This window comes from Haliotis rufescens, unplaced genomic scaffold (genome assembly GCF_023055435.1).
Source record: "Haliotis rufescens isolate VD_foot unplaced genomic scaffold, xgHalRufe1.0.p SCAF_5, whole genome shotgun sequence".
NCBI lineage: Eukaryota > Metazoa > Mollusca > Gastropoda > Lepetellida > Haliotidae > Haliotis > Haliotis rufescens.
This window is the reverse complement of record NW_025964223.1, coordinates 61,633,129-61,657,252: the sequence shown is the minus strand read 5'-3', so window position 1 is coordinate 61,657,252 and position 24,124 is coordinate 61,633,129. Positions and strand designations below refer to the sequence as shown.

At 41.7% G+C, this 24,124-nt stretch overlaps 1 protein-coding gene across 2 annotated transcripts in view; it reads left to right on the top strand.

Annotated features, from left to right (window-relative positions):
* The window catches only part of LOC124143837 (MLX-interacting protein-like), an 86,346-nt gene that overhangs the window by 33,264 nt on the left and 28,958 nt on the right, over positions 1–24,124 (top strand). The window contains exon 1 of one of the 2 annotated variants that reach the window (XM_046512957.2): positions 775–885. The exons of the other annotated variant lie outside the window; for it this stretch is intronic. Coding sequence (XP_046368913.1) covers positions 853–885 — 33 coding nt within the window. The 5' untranslated portion in view covers positions 775–852. Of the gene's footprint in view, positions 1–774; positions 886–24,124 lie in introns of those variants that run through there. 2 annotated transcript variants of the gene reach the window in all.

The following is a 24,124-nucleotide window of genomic DNA, read 5'->3' as shown; positions in this document are numbered from 1 at the left end:
AGATCCTAAACATATTCATACCTAAACGCGTGAAAATTATGTAACGAGGAACGTGTTTAGGTTTGTGTTTACGACCTACACACTTTCTACAATGTAATTATATTCTCCACATGACTTAAATAACCTATACCACACGTTTGCAACATATCGAAATAAATTTGTAAGAGTTTAAACGCAATCGCATTTTCCAAAATTGGTTTGGTTCTAGACTTGCACAAGTCTCTAAGGCAATAATTATTAGTTTAAATTATATGTTCTAGATGATGTAGATAATAAGAACAAATTGTCTCTGTAAGAGACTGGAGTCTACTGTCCCACATAACTAGACTTGCCTATTAGCAGGATAGAATTACTACCCATCCAAGGACATCTTTCAGTACAGCCTTGGAGCAAGGCTAGTTTGGTTCCAATCTCAATGATAAGATCCGACATAGGCGTGTTCGGTTGCGCCTCCACGAATATCCAGTGTAAGTGAGACGTATTATGTATCTTCCGAGGAACTAAAGAGACAAAACCGCGTGTGTCGGCCTATAAAATTGAAACAAATCTGCCCACAGAAAGGAATGTCAGTCTCCAAGGCGGCGTTAAAGAGCAGTGTATATTTCCAAAATAAAAGTTAATATTCCTTTGATAAGTTATCATTTTTGTACATGGTAAACATTGTTGCCAACGGCAGTTTGTTGTTTTATTCACGTAGGTACTTATTGTAGTATCCCTCCGCCCCCTTTCCGTGATCCAGCAGTGTTACATAACCTTCAGGGAAGGGCCACAGATTGGAATGATCCAATTTCCCAGCCATGTTGGATTGGATGCGAGATAGGCAGGTATAGCGGCAAGGTCTCCACCGGGCGGATGAATGGGTATTTGGACTTCAGTTTACCAGTGGTAAGAATGTGTGTATTCGTCTACATCTAAATTTGACTTAATCAACACTGTTTTGTTTGTTGTCTAAACTCAAACTGAAAGACTTGTAACATCTTTGGGATTTACCAGGTTCGTTTTGCGTAGATCCAACCAATGTTGGTTTCAACAAAGAAACGCGCGTGTAGCAATATGTTTGCGTGTGATGGTTTGTCCATTTGTATGTGATGATTGTGTTTATAATGAAACTATATATAAGAAATATGAAGCACGTGGTCGTTTTATTGGTGCAGATGCTTGACAGGTGCTTGACAGGTGCTTGACAGATGGTCCTGCTATCTGAGATTAATAATGTTTTACTATCGTAATGTTATACATTGATAAACGATTAAATATTTGTAAGCATATTCAAAACCATTGTTTGAATATATATTTTACATTTTCATTTAAAGACACATCTCAATTTAAATTTGTTGTTTTTCATCTGAATCAAACTAATTTATCAAAAACCAATGAAATTTGATGATATTGTTTAGTGATGTTTCGATTCATATAAACTAATATTTCTGACAATAGTAAATGAAGAAGTACATTCCCGTTATTTCCCGAATATTAATTACACCTTTACATAACCGGAAAAAGTGCTACTACGAACATCTGAAACACGAATAATAGTATTAATTTTGTGACCTTCAATTTAGGATCCAGGTTATGGTCCAGGAGATTTTTGCAATTTATAACATCCAGTTGAATACATCAGAATTTACAAGTCCGTGAGAATACTAAATCTGGTTTGTAGGTCAGATACGTGTTGTGGTATAATCTTTCCAAACATTACTGATGATCATATATTCATTCAACTCCCCTCACCCGATTTCGGACAAAGCATCATCCCGGATCCTGACACATTGAAACTTACGGGTTGTAGGTTGTGTTACACGGGCTGAATAGCGGAACGGCTGGCTGAGCAGTCGAGCAGAGAGCTATGGACTCTGGTTATGGAGACCGCCTTGGACATAATACAGGGTTTAGATGGTCGCGTTATTTCAAAGGGTAGCATTACGTGGATGATATTCGCATATACTCATATGGTATTCCTGGTATACACAGCTACACATAGTGGATAGTTACATTGTAAATGCATCACAAACGTAGTTTCCGAGTGATTCTGAATCAAGATTCATGATATATGAAACCTCAACACCAGATAATAACCACTATCCATCGAAACAGATTCCGTTGGGTGTAAAGGAAAAATAAGGGTGAAAATTATATGAATGGATCACTGAAAAGAAAGAGGTGAATGAAAATTCTGAAATTGGCCATTTCCTAAATTCATATCGTTTCTAAATACGTTGAAATGGCTGTTTTCTAACCAATGTGGTATGCCCCCTGTCTGTTTATGATTCAGAAGGATTCTAGCAAATTCCACATACCTTTCGTCTTTAAGACCATGGGCCACATATGAACTGAACAACATGTTGGAGCTTACTGTCTCAATGTATTGCGAATGGGTAAATAGACTTTTTGACAACCGAAACAAATATAAAAAAAAACATACTCCTATATTCAATTGAACATTATTTACGAGACGGGAGCGTTTACACCGACAGTGCTGGCCATTCTGAAGTTGTTGTAACCTGTCTTGTAACAATCAGGATACGTCGCTATTTGCGGTAACGGGGAGCTTTGGAAATTTGATCCTCGGCGAAGCAGGAATTTACAATAATAGTTGAAACAAGAATAACTTCCGGTTTTGAGAGATTGCCTGATGAGTATGTACATCTAGGAATGTCGTGTCAAAGGAACACATGTCACTGTACCAAAGTTCATTCCAAATGCTAAACGACCTTTCTGTTTTATTAGTATTAGTACTAGTATTATTAATAATGGTGTCATTGGTGGCGTCTGCAAGTGGACGCAGCAAGAAAGTAATCAATGTGTTATCGTTTAAATACTAAGTATACACCTTCATGTCGTATTAAGATATTGTCGAGGAAAAGCGATATTGTTATCATTGTACCCAAGTTGTGTTGTGTTGTTTGTTTGTTTGTTTGTTGTTTAACCCGACATTCAGCAATATTCCAGCTATATGACGGCGGTCTGTAAATAATCGATTCTAGTCCAGACAATCCAGTGATTGATATAATAAGCATCGATCTACGCAAATGGAATACGATGACATGCATGAACCAAGTCAGCGAGTCTGACCACCCGATCCCATAAGTCGCTTCTTATGACAAGCATGGGTTGCAAGGCACCTATAATCTTACCCGGATCTCGACACGGGCCACGGTTGTTACCGACGCATCTGTAGAAACTATGTCAACATCACCATTTGTCGTTTTATTAAACGCTGCTTGCAAATATTAGACAATATACGCAATAACCTCTTTCTCATTTAATTCCGTCGTTGTAGGTAAACAAAAGAGCATTGTTGTAATTAAACTTAAATGATGTTTGTAATAACATGACCATATATCTCATAATGTCGATATGACAAAATTTTATTTAATCTACAAGAAGAGGGTTATATTAATTCTGGTTCCATTTTCGCAAAGCCTGCAGTATATTCAATAACAGAAACACGTTTTGCAACCGTGAAATAGTATCCGATTCGCCTTTTGTTAGAGGAATGCGTCACTCCGAAACGAGAATCCGATCTGATGTCAACTATACCTCACATACCACACACAATGGTCTACTGTGTAACTTTTAAGGGCGCTTCAATCGTGTGTTTGTGATGAAAAAAGCTGCGCTGGCAGTTTACCTTTCACCCAATGGTTTGTGTCGTAAGCATGAATTTGTATCTCATCGCTCGACCACAAGTGACGGTTATACTTGATATGACATTGTGACTTTATCTTGCAATGCACCATGCAACTAGGTCAGTTGTGCTGAGAATTAAAGGCGTTCTTAAATATTACTGTAACATCAACTTAATGTACCAAGTCAATTGAAAGAAATTGAATCCAACTCTATCCTCTGTCTATATCCTATATCTACCAACAATTTCATGTAGACCTAAGTTCAACTTTGTTCGCCATGAAACATATCATTTATTGTATTTTCTTTCTCTGTGATCTCAGAGGACATTATCTCGTTGATATTTCGGGTCAGAATAGGTCCCTAACACCTCATACTTGGCTCCTCGTGGGATTCCGGGTCAGAATAGGCTCCTAGTACCCCACGATTGTGCCCGAGTGGGATTTCAGGTCATAATAGGTCACTAATGCCCCATGCTTGTCTCCCTGTGGGATTCCGGGTCAGAATAGGCTCCTTGTAGCCTACGATTGTCCCCGAGTAGGATTCCAGGTCATAATAGGTCATTAGTACCCCATGCTTGTCTCCGAGTGGGATTCTGGGTCAGAATAGGTCACTAGTACCCCATGCTTCTTTCCCTGTGGGATTCCGGGTAAGAATAGGTCACTAGTATCCCATGCTTGTCTCCCTGTGGGATTCCGGGTCAGAATAGGTCACTCGTACCCCATGCTTCTCTCCCTGTGGGATTCCGGGTCAGAATAGGTCACTAGTACCCCATGCTTCTCTCCCTGTGGGATTCCGGGTCAGAATAGGTCACTAGTACCCCATGCTTCTCTCCCTGTGGGATTCCGGGTCAGAATAGGTCACTAGTACCCCATGCTTCTCTCCCTGTGGGATTCCGGGTCAGAATAGGTCACTAGTACCCCATGCTTCTCTCCCAGGGGATTCCGGGTCAGAATAGGTCACTAGTACCCCATGCTTCTCTCCCTGTGGGATTCCGGGTCAGAATAGGTCACTAGTACCCCATGCTTCTCTCCCTGTGGGATTCCGGGTCAGAATAGGTCACTAGTAGCCCACGATTGTCTCCCTGTGGGATTCCGGGTCAGAATAGGTCATTAGTACCCCATGCTTTTCTCCTTGTGGGATTGCAGGTCAGAATAGGCTCCTAGTCGTCCACGATCGTCTCCGAATGGGATTCCAGGTCATAATGGGTCATTAGGACCCCATGCTTGTCTCCCTGTAGGATTCCGGGTCAGAATAGGCTCCTTGTAGCATACGATTGTCCCCGAGTGGGATTCCGGGTCAGAATAGGTCACTAGTACCCATGCTTGTCTCACTGTGGGATTCCGGGTCAGAATAGGTCACAAGTACCCCATGCATGTCTCCCTGTGGGATTGCGGGTCAGAATAGGTCACAAGTACCCCATGCATGTCTCCCTGTGGGATTGCGGGTCAGCATAGGCTCATAGTAGCCCACGATTGTTTCCAATAGGGATTCCAGGTCATAATAGGTCATTAGTACCCCATGCTTGTCTCCGAGTGGGATTCCGGGTCAGAATAGGTCACTAGTACCCCGTGCTTGTCTCCCTGTAGGATTCCGGGTCAGAATAGGCTCCTTGTAGCCTACGATTGTCCCCGAGTGGGATTCCAGGTCATAATAGGTCATTAGTACCCCATGCCTTTCTCCGAGTGGGATTCCGGGTCAGAATAGGTCACTAGTACCCGATGCTTGTCTCCCTGTGGGATTCCGGGTCAGAATAGGTCACTAGTACCCATGCTTGTCTCCCTGTGGGATTCCGGGTCAGAATAGGTCATTAGTACCCCATGTTTGTTTTCGAGTGGGATTCCGGGTCAGAATAGGTCACTAGTACCCCGTGCTTGTCTCCCTGTAGGATTCCGGGTCAGAATAGGCTCCTTGTAGCCTACGATTGTCCCCGAGTGGGATTCCAGGTCATAATAGGTCATTAGTACCCCATGCCTTTCTCCGAGTGGGATTCCGGGTCAGAATAGGTCACTAGTACCCGATGCTTGTCTCCCTGTGGGATTCCGGGTCAGAATAGGTCACTAGTACCCATGCTTGTCTCCCTGTGGGATTCCGGGTCAGAATAGGTCATTAGTACCCCATGTTTGTTTTCGAGTGGGATTCCGGGTCAGAATAGGTCACTAGTACCCCGTGCTTGTCTCCCTGTAGGATTCCGGGTCAGAATAGGCTACTTGTAGCCTACGATTGTCCCCGAGTAGGATTCCAGGTCATAATAGGTCATTAGTACCCCATGCTTGTCTCCGAGTGGGATTCCGGGTCAGAATAGGTCACTAGTGCCCCATGCTCGTCTCTCAGTGGAATTCCGGGTCAGAATAGGCCACTAGTGCCCCATGCTTGTCTCCCTGTGGGATTCCAGGTCCATATTCTTCATTCTAATCGACCTGACCACGACTCACTTACACACTGTGGCGTAAATCAACTTTCACGCACTCACTCCCGGGAACACGTTTTGCTACAACTGCAACGACCTTTGTGTCTCTTCACACACGTGGTGCTTATTGTTACATCATAGTAGTTGCTTTTACAGGGAGACCCGAGGGGATTCCGAGATAGCATTGGTTCCAAGCAATGTATGCTTGTCATATCAGGCAACTGCATGGATCGAGCGGTCAGGCTCAGTGACTAGCCTGATAGCGTGTACTTGGACCCCGACGGCGTAGATCATTGCTCATGATATCAATCACTGCATTGTCTGGTCCATACTCGATTGTTTACATGCCTCCGTCAAAGAGCTGTGATAGTGCTAAGTTTCGATGTTAAACAACAAGCATACACAAAAGGATAGATCACCTACTTTGCTATATATTATCAAAAACGAATTCTGCATAACGATTTAACTGTTTTCGCGAACTTTGTACCCTTAAAGAGACATAAAAATCATTTTTTCCAAATTTTCATCAACTATTATGTCAACTGCAGTTTGTTTATTACAAGCAATATCTAACGATCTTGCCTTGTGACGTTACCAATTACCGTGCTAATACCATAAGACTGGTGACGTTCTTGCAGCCGAATTCTAACTCTACAATAAATGTCTTTCACATTTGAAACTTAGGAGCGAGTGTATATGGTTTTACGCCCCTTTTAGCAATATTCCAGCAATATCACGGCGGGGGACACCAGAAATGGGCTTCACATATTGTATCCTTGTCGGGAATCGAACCCGGGTCTTCGGCGTGACGCGCGAACGCTTTAACCACTAGGCTACCCGACCGCCCCTTGAAACCTAGGAAAGACATATACAAAAGCAACATATTTGCTGGAAAGAATATTGCACAATGCTCCTTTACGGGGCGGCAAAACACTGCTCATTAATGGCGGCACTTCTTTTGAAAGCAATATGTTGTCATGACGAAGGTAGATTGATATCTGTACTAGTTTATAGATGTCGCGCGTGTCAGGAATATGTTAAATACCAACTATATCTGAAATATCCCGATTTGTAATCTGCACATAGTTCGTGACCGTGGCTGTGTGATGACGAGATTCGTATCATGTTTTGTTTTTTGTTTGTTGTTTAACGCCGCACTCAGCAATATTCCAGCTTTATGACGGCGGTCTGTAAATAATCTGGACCAGACAATCCAGTGGTTGACATCATGAGCCTCGATCCACGCAATTGGCATACGATGGCATGCATCAACCAAGTCAGCAAGCCTGACCACCCTATCCTGCTGGTCGCCTCTTACGACAAGCATAGTCGCCTTTTACGGCAAGCATGGGTTGCTGAAGACCTATTCTACCCCGAATCTTCACGGGTCGATTTGTATCATGACTTGTCGGCTATTCTCTTCAATCCGTTTTGTCCGTATTGGGATATTAGAGAACTTTGTCACTGTCATTTGTTTAAGACAGACACCCTGGAGTCAGCCATGATCCATTCACGTACCACATGAGGAATGTACTTTCATTGAAATACAGAAAACTACGGTTATAACGAACTCAAAGGGACCACTAATTTTAGTTCGTTATAACCGTAGTTCGTTATAAGCATATATACAGCATAACTACAGCAAATAGTCGGCATAAAAAAGTAAGTTCGTTATATCCGTCAGTTTGTTATAAGCGTGTTCGTTAAAAACATAGTTTACTGTATTTATCTTTCCAGTTTGATTTGACATCTTCAGACAATATGGTTCTTTTTCGTGTAGTCTTGCAGATTGCTAAAATTAACCAACGGTGTGATATCCACATTCTTACACATAGATATCATTGATAGACTGATTTCATGTGGTGGCGAAAGGCTTTAAAATATATCTCTGATCAGCAGATCATGCCTAAGAGTAGCTGCTCTTTCTTCAGTTAGGTGAGCTACAGACCCTCTAACTCTGTTCACTCTGTTTAGGCTTAGACTTGTCCTTGTGTGGAGGGGTTTAACATTGTACCCAATCGTATCCTATATTTCTATGCTATGTTTCCTCCCCGTAAGGCAACTGACTCAATGGGAAAAAAACCAGTTGAATCGCTTGAAACATACACGTGAATCCTCGTGACGAAATCAGATAGGATTGGAATGTCATATCTTAAAGAAATAAACTCTGGCATATTTGCACAGATTACTATCTCCAATTGATCAACGTAAGTCCTTATTCACATCAGTTTTCATAAAGAAAGTTAGCTGTGGTGATTCCTGGCAGAATCGACCTCCACATGTTTGTCACAAGACTAGAGCCATGATCATCAGGCGGCAGTGTGTCATCCAATCCCTAGGGCGTGGATCGATGTTCATGATGTCAACCACGTGTTTCCAATAATAAAGAGACTGCTGTGACGTAGCTCGAATGTTTCTGATAGTGTGTAACACGACATTCACTCACTTACTAGTCTCAACTTGAGTCACGGTCTCCAATACTCCGTGCTTGTCGCAAGACATGATGAGGTGAGGTGAGCAGGGTTTTTACGTTCAAAATTTTTGGACTTAGCGATGAGCATGCACGTTTTCTAGTGTAGGCCACTGAGATATCATGCGCCGTTTAGCATGGGGTATTCCACTCAGACACAGTATAGTGACTCCGAGGCGACAGTCCTTCATTGCTATCCCCTTAATGTCGAGCGCCAGGCAGTGTAACAACAAGTACCACCTTTAAGTATGACGCGGCGGTGGATCGAAACACGAACATTCCACTCTCATGACAAACGCGCTATCCACTAGACCGCGAGAGAGCTGACTAATGAGAATCGAGGGGTATGACCTAACTTATGTATGTCATTTCACACCAGCAGCAAGGATCGCCGTTCATATTGTCAACCACTGATCCACCTGACCTAAATTCATTTTGAGACCGTTCTGACATAGCTGGAATATTGATGACTGCGGCGTCAAACATGTCACTCCCTTCGTTCAACTGTAATCTCATCCATGGATATCATCCTATCTTGCATAATGAAAGTGTTTTCATGTACCACATATTATTCACGCAAGTTAGTCATTATGACATGCTACTATCTATACATACAGCATGACAACAGGTCCCGTTTTAGAAAGTTCATAGACACTCATTGTAAGAGTTAATGTTTATGTTAGATATGTAGGTCAGATAGCAACAGAGCTAAAACATCACTCGTGACCAGACTAATTGTTAATCAGCGAATAGAGTCGTGATATTCTTAAAGGGGGTTATGCAGACCACTTTCACAACTAAAGCAGAAGACTTGTACAAGCTATTCTTGTACGTATCCATTTATACATGCTGAGACAAGTCCACATTTTTGTTATGTCAACGTTTTTATATATTGTTGTTCATATTTTTCATTTATGTTCATGGTCTTGAACGCCGCTTTATTAAATTTTAAGTTTGAGAACACTTTCATCGTTTTCCATGACGTACGGAGCTAGTAGAAATGCATGAAGTGCGCATTTTGTAATACGATTGGTGTTACCGGGTTTCGCCTGAATAGCCTACAACAGCCAGCCCGTGGTGCGCTTTGGTCCTGGTCCAATATTCACCTGCTTCTTTAAACAATGTAGAAAGACAAACCATTTGTTAACAGCACGGAACAAACTCATGTCAGTATTGTCAAATATGTGAGCTGTTCACATTTTGTTTTAAAGAAATGCAAAAAAACGCATCAAGATGATTGTTTGAAGCAGGCGTTCAACATCCAAAGATATAATATTTGTAAACACTAGTCGAGATGACAGAGAAACACTAGTCCTTTTTAACAAGACAAACATGTTTACTATGTTTACATTTTCTATCCGTACATTCAGTTCCAATTTGTAGCAAATTGATGCTGAGAGAACTGATTCAGAATGATAACCCTCACATTCAATAAGGACTACCATCATTGGATGTTTATTTGGCACGGGGGCCCAGTCGGCTAAGGCGCCGCAATTCGCTGTGCAGAGTTGTGTCCCTTGTGCGCCAGAAACCTATGATTGTGGCTTCGAATGTTTCTAGGTTTGTCAGCACCATACCCGTGTTCGTGGGTTTCAGCGAAGTGGTAAACGTTTGAGACCTGCATTACTTCGGGCTTTCCTCCCACATTGAGCTGATATTCCGTGATATAACTGGAATAAGGTTAAAAGCTGCGTAAAACCCAAATCACTCACTTATTTGTCCACGGCATAAATTAGAAATTTCGGGCTGGAGAACTGGTGTGAATTTCGAAGGCCCTATGTACTGAACTTGCAAGAGAATAACTAGTCTAGATTATCCACCGAAACAGATTCCATTTGGCGTGAAGGGCAAAATAGCTTTGGGAAAAATATATAAATGGACCACTGAAGATCAGTGATGATGTTCGCGAAAAGGGTAAGCATGTCCTGAACACCGGATTCCTTTCGTTAATCGGTCATGGCATGGCGGAATCGGGAAGCCTTTAACTTGTTTTGAGGAGTATAATAAAGTTTACACGCGTGTCGTTTTCTGGAACCAGTAAAAGATGGCCTTTTTGGTCGCGACACCACCAATTTAATTGCAATATTGAGTCAGTAGAGTTTCAATTCCTGCATGATGAGTTATTGCGTTACTCTTTTCACGATGGTCATGTCAAAATCGTGCCCGTGTTTTTGCACTGTCACTGCGCCCTGACTCAGAGGCGAGGCGAGTGTGCATTACTCGTATCCTTTTAACGAAGGTGGTTATAGTTAAAAATGTGATCACTTGTCCACACGTGCAGGGAATGTCTTAATGCGTTGTCTCCGTCTTTTTTATAATCATTACCGAGAGGAAACCATGATGCTAATCAACGGTGTTGCTTTATGCCCGCTATAAGTCAGGGGTATGCTGATGGGATTGGAACAAGATTGGAATCTGATACAGCTGACGAGAAAAAGCCTGTTTGCAAAGACGACTCAAATGAGATTCATATCATGTGACACACAAAGAAAACAGACCATTTGTGGCTATATGTAATTGGAATCTTTGTATATGTTTAACATATGCTACTGTTAGACATGTCTGTCGTTCGGTTGATACACAGACACACCCATGCGAGATTTTGCACCGCGCTACCATATAAGTTGCAATGGGTGAAGGTCATGCTGGCTGCACAAGGAGGTGAGGTCAGATGAAATGGGGTTTAACGTCGCGTCCAAGATTATTACACTTATATAGCGACGTGCATGCACGTGTGTGTCTGTGTGTGTGTGGCTGCTTGCACTAGTCCGGACTGATGCCAACTTATAGTGCTAGCCCACTGAGATAGCATGCTGCAGTTTAACATGAATGCCCTACTCAGACACAGTATACTAACTCCGAACCGACCAGTCCTTGTTTTAGCCCCTTAATGCCGAGCGCCAGACACAACAAGTACCATCTTTTAACGTCTTTTGGTATGACGCGGCCGGGGATCAAACCCCGAACCTTCCGCTCTCCGGGTGGACGCTCTACCACTAAACCACGGAGGCGGTCTGGTTGCACAAGGAAATCGCGGATTCAGATTGGTGGTGGTGATGGTGGTGTTTGTATCTTTCTGTGTCTACTTGTATGTCTATGTGTGTATATTTGTGTGCGTGCGTGCGCGTGCGCGCGCGCTTGTGTGTGTGTGTGTGTGTGTGTGAGTGCGTGTGTGTGTGTTTACGTGTCTGTGTGTATATTTGTGTGTGTGCGTACGTTCGTGTGTGTGTGTGTGCGTACGTTCGTGTGTGTGTGTGTGTGTGTGTGTGTGTGTGTGTGTGTGTGTGTGTGTGTGTGTGTGTGTGTGTGTGTGTGTGTGTGTGTGTGTGTGCGTTCGTGTGTGCGTTCGTGTGTGCGTTCGTGTGTGTCTGTGTCTTTGTTTGCGTGTCTGTGTTGTGGACCTGTTGTACAAAATACTGCCCTCTTTTTAAAATGATTGATGGGGTCCATTTAAAATGAGTTGTGACCATGTTTTGTTCTTCACACCAAGAAACATGTCATACATTTTAATCTCTGAATAACATACTTTTTTGGGAGCGGAATTTTCTGATTGAATTTGTTTAGCATCTTAAATGAATATGCTGCTGTCAGGACAATGCAATCAATTTTCGGTAGTTCGATCCTCCATAAGTCAATACGACTTGATTCAGTTGACGAAAAACAAAACAAATGTACTCTAGTACATCTAGCGTCATTCACCCAATTCTTCTGAGGACGCTGTCCTGTAGAGGTAAACAGCACTATTTATCTCCTTAACGACACTGTTATGGTTTAAAACACTACAAAGCACCGGAAAATGTAGATGATCTGTCCCGATCAAGACGCGACAGCAGAGGTGTTAATGGTCTGACCCAGCCATGGGGGTCACATCTTCCACTCCTCATCTCCTATCCATCACTTCAGTAAAGCGGCCGTGAAAGTGGAATACAGGTTTATGGCAGGCGATAAGAGGTGTATCAGGTGGATGGTGTGACAGTGTTTCCACACGGCGAAGGACACAGCGCAGTTTAAGATCATATCGAAGACGTTAACCTTAATGTCGGTTGCTACTCCATCGTGCAAGATTGGTCAACCACAAAGCACTACCACTAACCCCGTATTATCCCTACTAGGTCAGGTAAAGCGTACGGGGATAAAGGCTGATCTGATACCAAATTTTATCCACCTCAAATTGAGTTGAATGTCAGGCCCACGTGGACTAGACCTGACATATCTCCCCATGACTGAGTACGGTACCATATGATCCCGTGTCTTGTTAGGTGAACATCTGACTTGTCTTTGCATGTGTTTGTGACGGGTGACACCCATGGGGCAGGATACCCTCACCTTTTTGCGAATACCTAGCACTATCACTGTTTGATAGTGATCCGTGCATATGATATACTATCGACTCTGCTCTTGGCAGAGATTTCGTATCCATATGAAAAGTTTTTGTCGCTTTTATCAAGCAAATTTCATTCATATCAAGGTTTGAGAAGCCAAAACGGGCTATGAAAACGTAGCGATCTTGGAATCGAATTCGGGTCTTCGACGTCAAATATCAATCCTATAAGGTTATGCCAATATATCGTTAAAGTAAAGTAATTTCCAACAGGAAATGTGCATAAATGTGTACAAATGGTATTACTCGTACATGAATTTTCCAGAAATGGTAGCCTAGTGGGTAACGCGTTCGCCCGTCAATCGAAAGGTGCGAGTTCGATATCCCACATGCATACAATGTGGAGTCCATTTCTGGCGTCCCCCGCCTTAATATTACTGGAACAGAGCTAATTTAGGAGATGATGCCAATTAATATCATATTTTATATTTATATATCAATATACACCATACTTTGAAATTGCTAATGCCCACATAAGGAAGCCGTGATTTCTACACAAAATAATATAACAAAACAGAAATATCAACGCGTAAACTGTATATGATACTGAAACAAAATATAGGCCGATAACATCTAGCTCCGACCTGACAAGTGTAACTTTATACAATTATCAAAGCATCTTAAAGGCACCGAGTACAGGGTCTTATAAATCTGAAAGAACTCATGGATTGAGGCTTAACACATGCATATGTTAGTTACTATCATCATATCTTAATGGTAACGCACCTGCTCTGGCATACATGAGGCAACCAGGCTCGTCTTTGGGAAACCTAGCACGGAATACGATATTTTTGTGACAATCAGTAAATGTGACAATATACGTACGTAATACATTGTGGTGTTTTGATAAACGAATCTATGTTATATATGGTCTGCAGTCATTTACAATGAGACTTCGTGCGTGACGGTGCTATATGTGGTGGTCGAGAAATTTTGATTTACTGCATTGTAAAATATTGACGATACGTACGTTCTGAAGTATATAATATGGTACTTTGTGTAATGTGTCCCATTGACTGTACTGTGTTGTGTGAGATTGACAATCTGTATTGTGTTGTGTTATATTGACAATCTGTATTGCGTTGTGTGTTGTGTTGTATTGGTAATCTGTACTGCGTTTTGTGTTGTGTGATATCCCTGTCTGTATTGCGTTGGGTATTGTGTGATATTCCAATCTGTGTTGCGTCGCAGTGTGTGATATCAACAATCTGTATTGCGTTGTACAGTGTGTGATATTCCAATATGTATGCGCTGCAGTGTGTAATATTTATAGTATACATGTGATGCCGTGTGTTATATAGACAGTCTATATGTACTGCAGTGTGTAATATAGACAATCTTTATGTGCTGCCGTGTGTTACATAGACAATCTGTATGTGCTTAATTGTGTAATATAGACAATCTGTATGCGCTGCAGTGTGTAATATAGACACTATGAATGCGCTGCAACATGGGATACTAGGAATGCGTGTGTGCTGCAGTGTGTAATATAGACAATCTGTATGTGCTGCAATGTGTAATATAGACACTATGTATGTGCTGCAACATGGGATATTGGGAATGTGCCTGTGCTGCAGTGGGTACTATAGACACTATGTGTGTGCTGTTCCATGGGATAATGGGAATATTTATGTGCTGCAGTGTGTAATATAGACACTATGTATGTCCTGCAACATGGGATATTGGGAATGTGTATGTGCTGCAATGTGTAATATAGACACTATGTATATGCTGCAACATGGGATATTGGGAATGTGCGTGTGCTGCGTTGTGTAATACAGACACTGTGTATGTGCTGCAACGTGGGATATTGGGAATGTGCGTGTGCTGCGTTGTGTAATATAGACACTATGTATGTGCTGCAGTGTGTAATATAGACACTATGTATGTGCTGCAACGTGGGATATTGGGAATGTGCGTGTGCTGTGTTGTGTTATATAGACACTATGTATGTGCTGCAGTGTGTAATATAGACACTATGTATGTGCTGCCACATGGGATACTTGAAATGTGCCTGTGCTGCAGTTGGTACAAAAGACCATCTCTATGTGCTGCAGTGTGTAATATAGACAATTTCTACTTGCTGCAACATGGGATATTGGGAATGTACGTGTGCTGCGGTGTGTAATATAGACACTATGTATGTCCTGCAACATGGGATATTGGGAATGTTTATGCGCTGCAGTGTGTAATATAGACACTATATATGTGCTGCAATGTGTAATATAGACACTATGTATGTGCTGCCACATGGGATAAGGGAAATGTGCCTGTGCTGCAGTTGGTACAAAAGACCACCTCTATGTGCTGCAGTGTGTAATATAGACAATTTCTACTTGCTGCAACATGGGATATTGGGAATGAGCATGTGCTGCAGTGTTTAATATAGACACTATGTATGTGCTGCAACATGGGATATTGGGAATGTGTATGTGCTGCAGTGTGTAGTATAGACAATCTCTGTTTGCTGCAACATGGGATATTGGGAATGTGCGTGTGCTGCGTTGTGTAATATAGACACTATGTATGTGCTGCAACATGGGATATTGGGAATGTGGGTGTGCTGCGGTGTGTAATATAGACACTGTGTATCAGCTGCAACGTGGGATATTGGGAATGTGCGTGTGCTGCGTTGTGTAATATAGACACTATATATGTGCTGCCACATGGGATACTTGAAATGTGCCTGTGCTGCAGTTGGTACAAAAGACCATCTCTATGTGCTGCAGTGTGTAATATAGACAATTTCTACTTGCTGCAACATGGGATATTGGGAATGTACATGTGCTGCAGTGTGTAATATAGACACTATGTATGTGCTGCACCATGGGATATTGGGAATGTGTATGTGCTGCAGTGTGTAATATAGACACTGTGGATGTGCTGCAACATGGGATATTGGGAATGTGCGTGTGCTGCGTTGTGTAATATAGACACTATGTATGTGCTGCAGCATAGGATATTGGGAATGTGGGTGTGCTGCGGTGTGTAATATAGACACTATGTATGTGCTGCAACGTGGGATATTGGGAATGTGCATGTGCTGCAGTGTGTAATATAGACACAAAGTATGTGCTGCAACATGGGATATTGGGAAGGTGTATGTGCTGCGGTGTGTAATATAGACACTATGTATGTGCTACACCATGGGATATTGGGAAGGTGTGTGCGCTGCGATGTGTAATATAGACACTATGTATGTGCTGCACCATGGGATATTGGGAAGGTGTATATGCTGCGGTGTGTAATATAGACACTATGCATGTGCTGCAGAGTGTAACATATGCAAATACATCAGTGTATATCGCCATTCATCAAAAATAATATGTTTACTTTGATTCGCAGTTTATATTTAATTGTTGGTAAACTCAAAGTTTCACGTAATGGCCTCTCTAGGCTTAGACAAAATATATTTTGTCTTATTACTCATAGTAAACTTACTGTTCGATAGTGATTCATAAACACATCCTTATAATATACGGGGAATCGTACAATGGACTCTGCTTTTAAAAGAAATTTCTCATGGCTATGGAAGGGGTTCTGTCGCTTTTATTTAGATCACAAACCAGCTGTATGCTCGACTATTCACTGAAAGATATCAACGCGTTTCAGACTTACCAAGGACAATGCAGGCACTTGATTTGGAAATTTATAGTTTTAGATATTTGAGACCCCAACGGTGCAATTCATGCTCTAGTTACTCAGTTTTGAAACTATGTCCCTCACGAGGCACGTATCCAGTGTTCGTTGCTAAAAATATGTTCCTCGAGAATGAATATCAAGAGGATGTGATATGTTAAAGCAGTTTTACCCTAACCCGTAAGAGCAACGAGGTCATAAGAGTATCATTTTCAAAAGTACATACGTTCTTTTTTAACAGACCATGTAGAATAATGCCCCAAAACATAGTCTGTTAGGGAATCATCTGATTTTCCATATGATTAGAAAACTAGACTCACAATCTTTAAGTTAAAAAACAATGTAGTATTCATATGTACCTTAGATTTAATTCGACATTTGCTTCAAATTCTGACAAGTTTTAAACGCATTTCACTTTCATTGCTTTCAGTGAGTGAGTGAGTGAGTGAGTGAGTGAGTGAGTGAGTATGGCTGTTCGCGGCTAATAGAAATATTCCAGCAATATCACCGCGGGGGACACCAGAAATGGGCTTTACACATTGTATCCACGTGGTGAGTCGAACAAGGCTATCTCCCCGCCCCTCATTGCTAGGTAAACAATACACTGTGTATTAAGGGGGCACGGGTGGCCCAGTCGTCTGAGGCGCCGCGATTCGCTGTGCAGAGTTGCGTCCCTTGGGCACGCCAGAAACTTATGATTGTGGGTTCGAATCCCGGTTCTCCCCAATTATGTTTCTAGGTTTGTCAGCACCATACCCGTGCTCGTGGGTTTCACCGAAGTGGTAAACGTCTGAGACCTGCATCACTTCGGGCTTTCCTCCCACATTAAGCTGACACGCCGCGATATAACGGGAATACTGTTAAAAGCTGCGTTAAACCCAACTCACTCACTCACTCACTCACTCACTCACTCACTGTGTATTACAAATTCAACCTCATTGTTTTTGTTTACTTAAACCACCACAACACCGCCCACAACATCTCTAACAGGTAACTTCATCCTTTCCAGATGAAAGTTATATAAGGACACCGAATTGTTGTATCAAGTAGCAAAATGATGCTTCATAGTGACAGATTCAGGTAATTCGTGGCCATTGATAACCAGATGAGTGGTCATTCTGGTTAATGAGGCCCGATCCACAAAGGTTCGTCCTCCTACGACTACCATAACTCATGTTCAGCGTCGAGCGCTTTGTGGATCGGGCTTCAGCCTGTAAGGAACCTGGAGTCAAAGTATCAGGCAGTGACAATGCGGTCGACCAACCACCGCCTTATCACACGTCGAGGTACTGCCCCAAAGTACAGGGCTTAGAAAAAGGCGTTTACTTGCTTGGCCGGACTGTGGTGAGAAACTGTTAACTGACGACATACGTTACAATTTGAGGAGATATGAAGTTGATATGTTCAATTATGGTCAGGTCGTTGAATATAATCAGAGAATAATCAGTCAGAAACAGGCGTATAAGGCGAAATAGTTGTGAAAATTATATGAATGGATTACTGAAAATCAGTGATAACACCAGGTGTCCGCGAAATGGCATCCCTGCTGGTTAGCATTAGTCATGCCGAAACCTGGCTAATAGCGTGTCACGGCACCGATGGCGTGTGACGTTGCGCTTTGTTGCTCATCATTGTTTGACCTCATTCCACAAAGCGATCGAAGAGCTACGGCTATCGTACGCCTATGTTAAAGGTTGGGACATGCGTCCATCTTTAAGACATGTTTGTAGAACAGGGCCAGGGTGCCTTTGTACAAAGGAATCTTAGCGCTGAGGTGATCACAACGCCCATACTATAACATAGACTTACCATCATCGTAGCGCTAAGGTTGTTTTGTACAACGGGACCCAAGACTTGGTATAGCTGCAATGTTCCTGACCGCGGTTTTAAATATCAAACAACGAATCGTGATCACACGTTATCATACAGCATAAAGTACTTTGTCACCATGTTTTCAAAGGACCATATTTTTCAGAACGGTAATTCTAATTCTTCTTAAACAAATCCGTTAAAATTCATACTTTAAGATAATTTAAAATGCGAAATGTGTCGAGAAAACAATTTGACAAATTGTGACGCTGGAATCGCTCTCATCATTTGTTTTTTATTCGCCTGACACTCAAAATGGTTAATTATACTCAGATATACTGGTGAAAATGATACCACCTTTCCACTTTTTATCTACCTGATGAATACTGAAACCTAATGCAGGTGTGTAAAACACTATGATTTATTGAGTCTTAGTATTTTATCTATAGCATCTCTGGATCCTAAAAGTTTCAGTATCATATGACAAGCCGTATATTCATCTTGGATACCTCGTTTAAATATTCCCGAGTATAATGTCAGTCAGTACAGGCGTTCAACCTATATGTCTTGAGTGCATCTGGGATTCAGCTGATCGTCACAGTTGGTAATATTATAAAAATAAATATCAAACAAATAATGTTTTAGAACAATTATGTATTATTGTTGTTGATTTCCCGAGTGCGACCGGTACTAAAAGGATACGCCCATCCTGTTTATGACAATATGGTGTGGCCACTCACTCACTCACTCACTCACTCACTCAGCGTGTGGTGAATTCCAGACCAATCAGATCCAGTTTCAACTTTTCTGTATGGCTGGAACTGATTGACGTACTTGTCATGCTTAAAACAGATTCAAGACTCAATACAAAAACGATATCACACGTTCAAGGCCGTCTTTGAAAATTACAACGGAATAACATCGATTTTGATGTTTCCTTGTTCAAACTCATTGTCAATGTTTCGAAACACTTTCGTCCTCACAAAGGTTTATAAAGATAACACGTTGACCCAACCTTCACCAAAGCAAACTTACCTTATGTTTACATATTCATGCAGTCTTTTAACGCTAATAATTACAAGTATAGTATACATCACGCCCCCAAAACAGAGGCGGTCGGACATTTAGTAGCTGAAGCTTTGGCTCGACACGCCGAAAATCCAGACTACATTCTTGACATTATATAAAGCCCATTCTTGACGTTCCCAGGTTGTGGTTGGAATGCCACAAAATGCTGCGTAAACTTATCTCACCCCCTTACTCACATCTTAAAAATGCTACAGTGGACGAAAAGTTTAGCAGTGCTTTTAGTGTATAAGCTCTTCATCTGGCATTTAGCTACACCAATTAATCATCACGTTTATCTGTTTCATCGTTGCCGAGAGCTTGAGAAGGCACAAAGGTCACTAGGACAGAAGTAAGTCACACCAACATTTGGTCACTGGCCTCCACTCGTCTGCACTGGTGCCGAGATAGTGTTTCTACAGGTTTTTCCTGTAGTATCACTTGATGTTCTTGCAATAGGTTAAGTAAGATCTGTATGCTCCTATTGCGATCAGGTTTCATCACGGCTAACATGATGTTTTTCGGTTGTTTTTTTGTTGACGTATGAATAGAATTGGACAATAAGTGTCGGTTTCCCACCGTTTATGTCAGGATGTAAAATGTTATTGATGTAAACGCGATCTCCAGGCTGCATCACAAGTGTACGGAACACACTGCAAGGATCCCATACACTCATTTGCGTACACGTCCTCTTTGAACTGTTGAAGTTGACAGTGAGCATTATTTTCGAATTGGAGTGAGCTAGTGAGTCAGTTTGCTTTTTGGCCGCGCTTAGCATTATTCCAGCAATATGACGACATAAGACATACGTCCCTAAGTAAACTGACGAACTAAAGAAACTTTACCATAGTTTTAAATCAATCAGTTTAAAAACCACAAAAGATAGACATTGTTGCGCTGTCAATTACTGTCCAGTGTTAGCTCTGTAAGCCCTTATTCCTTGAGTCCTAAGTCACCTGGCCACTGTCTGTCGACTATCCACATGTCCTAAGTCATTCGTCGCTGAAGACGTCACTGTCAGGAACCGGAAATATAAAGTAAGCAAAGTCTTCATTGGGCGTAGTTACCCTCGGCCTGTTCTTGGCCTGTCTGACGTCTGCCCGGCCTATGTGTAGTGAGTGAGTGAGTGAGTGAGTTGGGTTTAACGCCGCTTTTAACACTGTCAGTATTCCAGTTATATCGCGGCGTGTCAGCTTGATGTGGGAGGAAAGCCCGAAGTGATGCAGGTATCTGACGTTTATCACTTCGGTGAAACCCACGAGCACGGGTATGGTACTGACAAACCTAGAAACATAATCGGGGCGAAACGGGATTCGAACCAACAATCATAGGTTTCTGGCGTGCCCAAGGGACGCAACTCTGCACAGCGAATCGCGGCGCCTTAGACGACTGGGCCACCCGTGCCCCCGGCCTATGTGTAACGTTACATCAGGTTGCATCACGGGAGCAACCAAAAGTGCCATCGATGTTGGCATGGGTGGCTCCCATCTGTCTCATGCCAAGGGCCTGCTCGTGTTGTCTGGTGTCGGTCGTGGCGTTTCTGTGGGTTTTTTTTTTTATCAGTGTGGGTGACTGATTTGGCGTCAGTAACATTGATATACCCTTATTTCACTTGTAATTTCGGCTGCCCAAGCGGCACGTGTTATTCACTATTTAGCATTTTCTGTGGTAAGGAAGTTATTATATTTCGATGCTCGAATTATCTGTAAACTTTCGGAACAGCATGGGTTGATGTCAAGGGCCATAGAAACATGTGAAATATTCTGTGATGTTCTAATGACACTGGACTGGTCAAGCAGTGTGTGGAAAGCTAGTTAGATTTTATAAGTGGAGCCGGCGCATCCGTGTCTCATCTCACATTCCATATAACATTTCATCTGATATTACATCAAGACCAGTATTTGTGTGAAGATCACATTTCAACCCTTGATTCCTAGCCAAGGCCTTTCTCGAAAGCTTGACCACTGGTACTGTTGCGGATAGGTGAATATTATTGTAACTGAACGTTTTGCTAATCACCGCTGTCATCATATTTTGTATTTGAATATTGTACTACCACTCTATTGTCATTGTAATTGCTGTGCAGTAGTTTGTATTGATTTGTAAACCTAGTTAATTGTGTAACACAATTGTTGATTGTATACCATTTGATGGTTGTTTGTTGCTTTCACACAAAATTATACATTTGAAAATGAAACGTGACGTCAATGACGTCATATAGCAATAGAATAGCAGCCCGTCGTTAAGGAAAAGTGGGCTGATATCACGTTACAGTGGCCCAATGATTTCTGATATCTTGCGAGCATTTTTATGATAATTCTATACATTTTATCTGAAATACTCCAATTTGTGCATTATATATTCAATTGTTTACGTTTGTGTTTACATTAAAGCTTTGTATCGGAAACAAATATACTGGTCCTGTCATTTATACCAGTTGCCGTGTCATATTAGGTTAGTTGCTGAAAAATATTGGGCGGGGTGTCAATGATTGAGAGAGAAGTACTTTTCTTTGAATATAAGCAGTCGTCAAACCAGCTGTTTCAATCAGAGGTCGTTACTATGATTTAAAGTCTGATTGACCAGAGAAATTAAATTAATGTCTCCATTTGCGATCCATAAACCCACATTCTTACATGTATTTTGGAAATTCACGATTCTGATTGGTCAAACAGACATCACGTGGCTATGGACCTCTTCGCAAATAGTAAAAACAATGGAACAATTAATTGTCAGGATGTTCAGTGAAAATTACTTCAGATTTGACTTTCTCTTTCAATTCTTAGAACTTGTTATATCACTATTTGTAGGATGTAGTTCTAAACACAATTCCATTTAGTGCATGTGACTTCATGTTTACACTGACAGCCGTAAATTCAACAACCAGCTGTATTGCGGAATGATGTAGTTCCGCAACAAGAGAGGTGACACGAGCGCCTATATGCTTACATTGTGCTAAAGCCACATCTTTTGTACTTCGGTTATAACAACTATATTCAAATAGTATCATCCTTAGATGAGAAAGGTCTGTTAAGAACTACCTCAGTAAGTCAGTCACAACGATAGCGCGTCGTAATACATTTACAGCAAGAGGTCAAAATGGCTGACATGACAAACGTGACGGGAGAGATTGTTGATGAACCTGTGGCGATTACAAGAGTTACTTATCATTGCCGATCATTGAAAGGCTGATTGTAATGATGTTAAGTAAGCTAATACTAACTAAAGGTAAATTCGCTATATTCTGGAGATTGTATCTGTCGTTCTGGTCACTGATCGATTCGATACTACGATTGTTTGGATGTGCATTTCTTCGTTTCGTTCGCTTGGATGGGTCGTAGCGAGGATATTTGTGAACGATCACGCAGTCAAACTCTCTGACTTATCCCAATGTATGCTAAGACGCTGAGTTCCAGATTAAGGATCTAAATGACCAGAATGTATCAGAATGCGTCTGTATTTATTCGTGAAAGAGGGGCGGTCGGGTAGCCCAGTGGTTAAAGCGTTCACTCGTCACGCCGAAGACCCGGGTTCGAATCCCGACATGGGTACAATGTGTGAAGCCAATTTCTGGTGTCCCCCGCCGTGATATTGCTGGAATATTGCTAAAAGCAGCGTAAAACCAAACTCACTCACTCACTATTCGTGAAAGGGAATCCCCAGGTGTTCCCCCAGGAATGTGAAAGTAGTCCGTCAGTGTTTATATAATTTCAAGAATACAGTCAAGTGAAAAACGTATGAACGTCAAATTGTGTCGTTCATTCACTTATGAACGTCAGTTTCGCGGCCATGTGACCGACCTCTCGTCCAATGGAAAAGCCGTATATCGTGTAAGCTTCAAATTAAACAATCATAAAAAATAGTTCCACATATATCTTTTCCCTTTTGGGTAATATTAACCGATATAATATTTCCTAAATTTATTATCGTCAGGTCAGTTTGTTCTTCGTGGCATGTTTCGATTATTTGATAGTATGTCAACATCACCTGGCGCCGCTATCATGAGTTACACTCGAATTTTAACTATATAACTGTGACTACACTACCGCCACCACACCTGCTATCACCCCTTAGGTATTAAACATGAACGCAGCATTGTATCTCCGGAAGACATAATACCCTAATAAATGCCACATTTATTACAGCATAATCCATAATGAAGACCTTGAGTTCGGTGGGATTTTTTATCGGTTTTATCTAATTTACGTTATATAAGTTGTTTACAGTGTTGTGGGCAATGCCGATAGTATGTGTACTAGGACACCTGCCACCTCACTGGAATGCTAATGCTTAAAGTACGTCAAACTAGCACTTAAGGGTGGCGATAAGAGCAGAAGCAGGGCTCGAGCGTTGGTAGAAACTGAAGGCAAACATGGCAATTTATTTTGCAAAAATGTTACTTATTCAGTTCAAATATTTAATATTCAATTCATACATATACCGCTCAAATGAAGTTAAAAAAACACCCGATCTCTTCATATGACCATAGTTATTCTGTACTGACCGTATAATAAGAACAGAGTTGACAAATGAAGCACTTGCTTGCAGTGTCTGAAACTCAGCAGAGTAAACTGAGTGTCAGTACATTCCAAAACACCGTAGACCCGGTGGAAAAAAACTAGGCCCAAATAATTTAGCTGAAGCAGGGAGACATACTCTTGCAATAGATATTTCAAAACACAACCAGTCAACCAAAAGTTTAAAAAAAGTTGAAATCCATAAG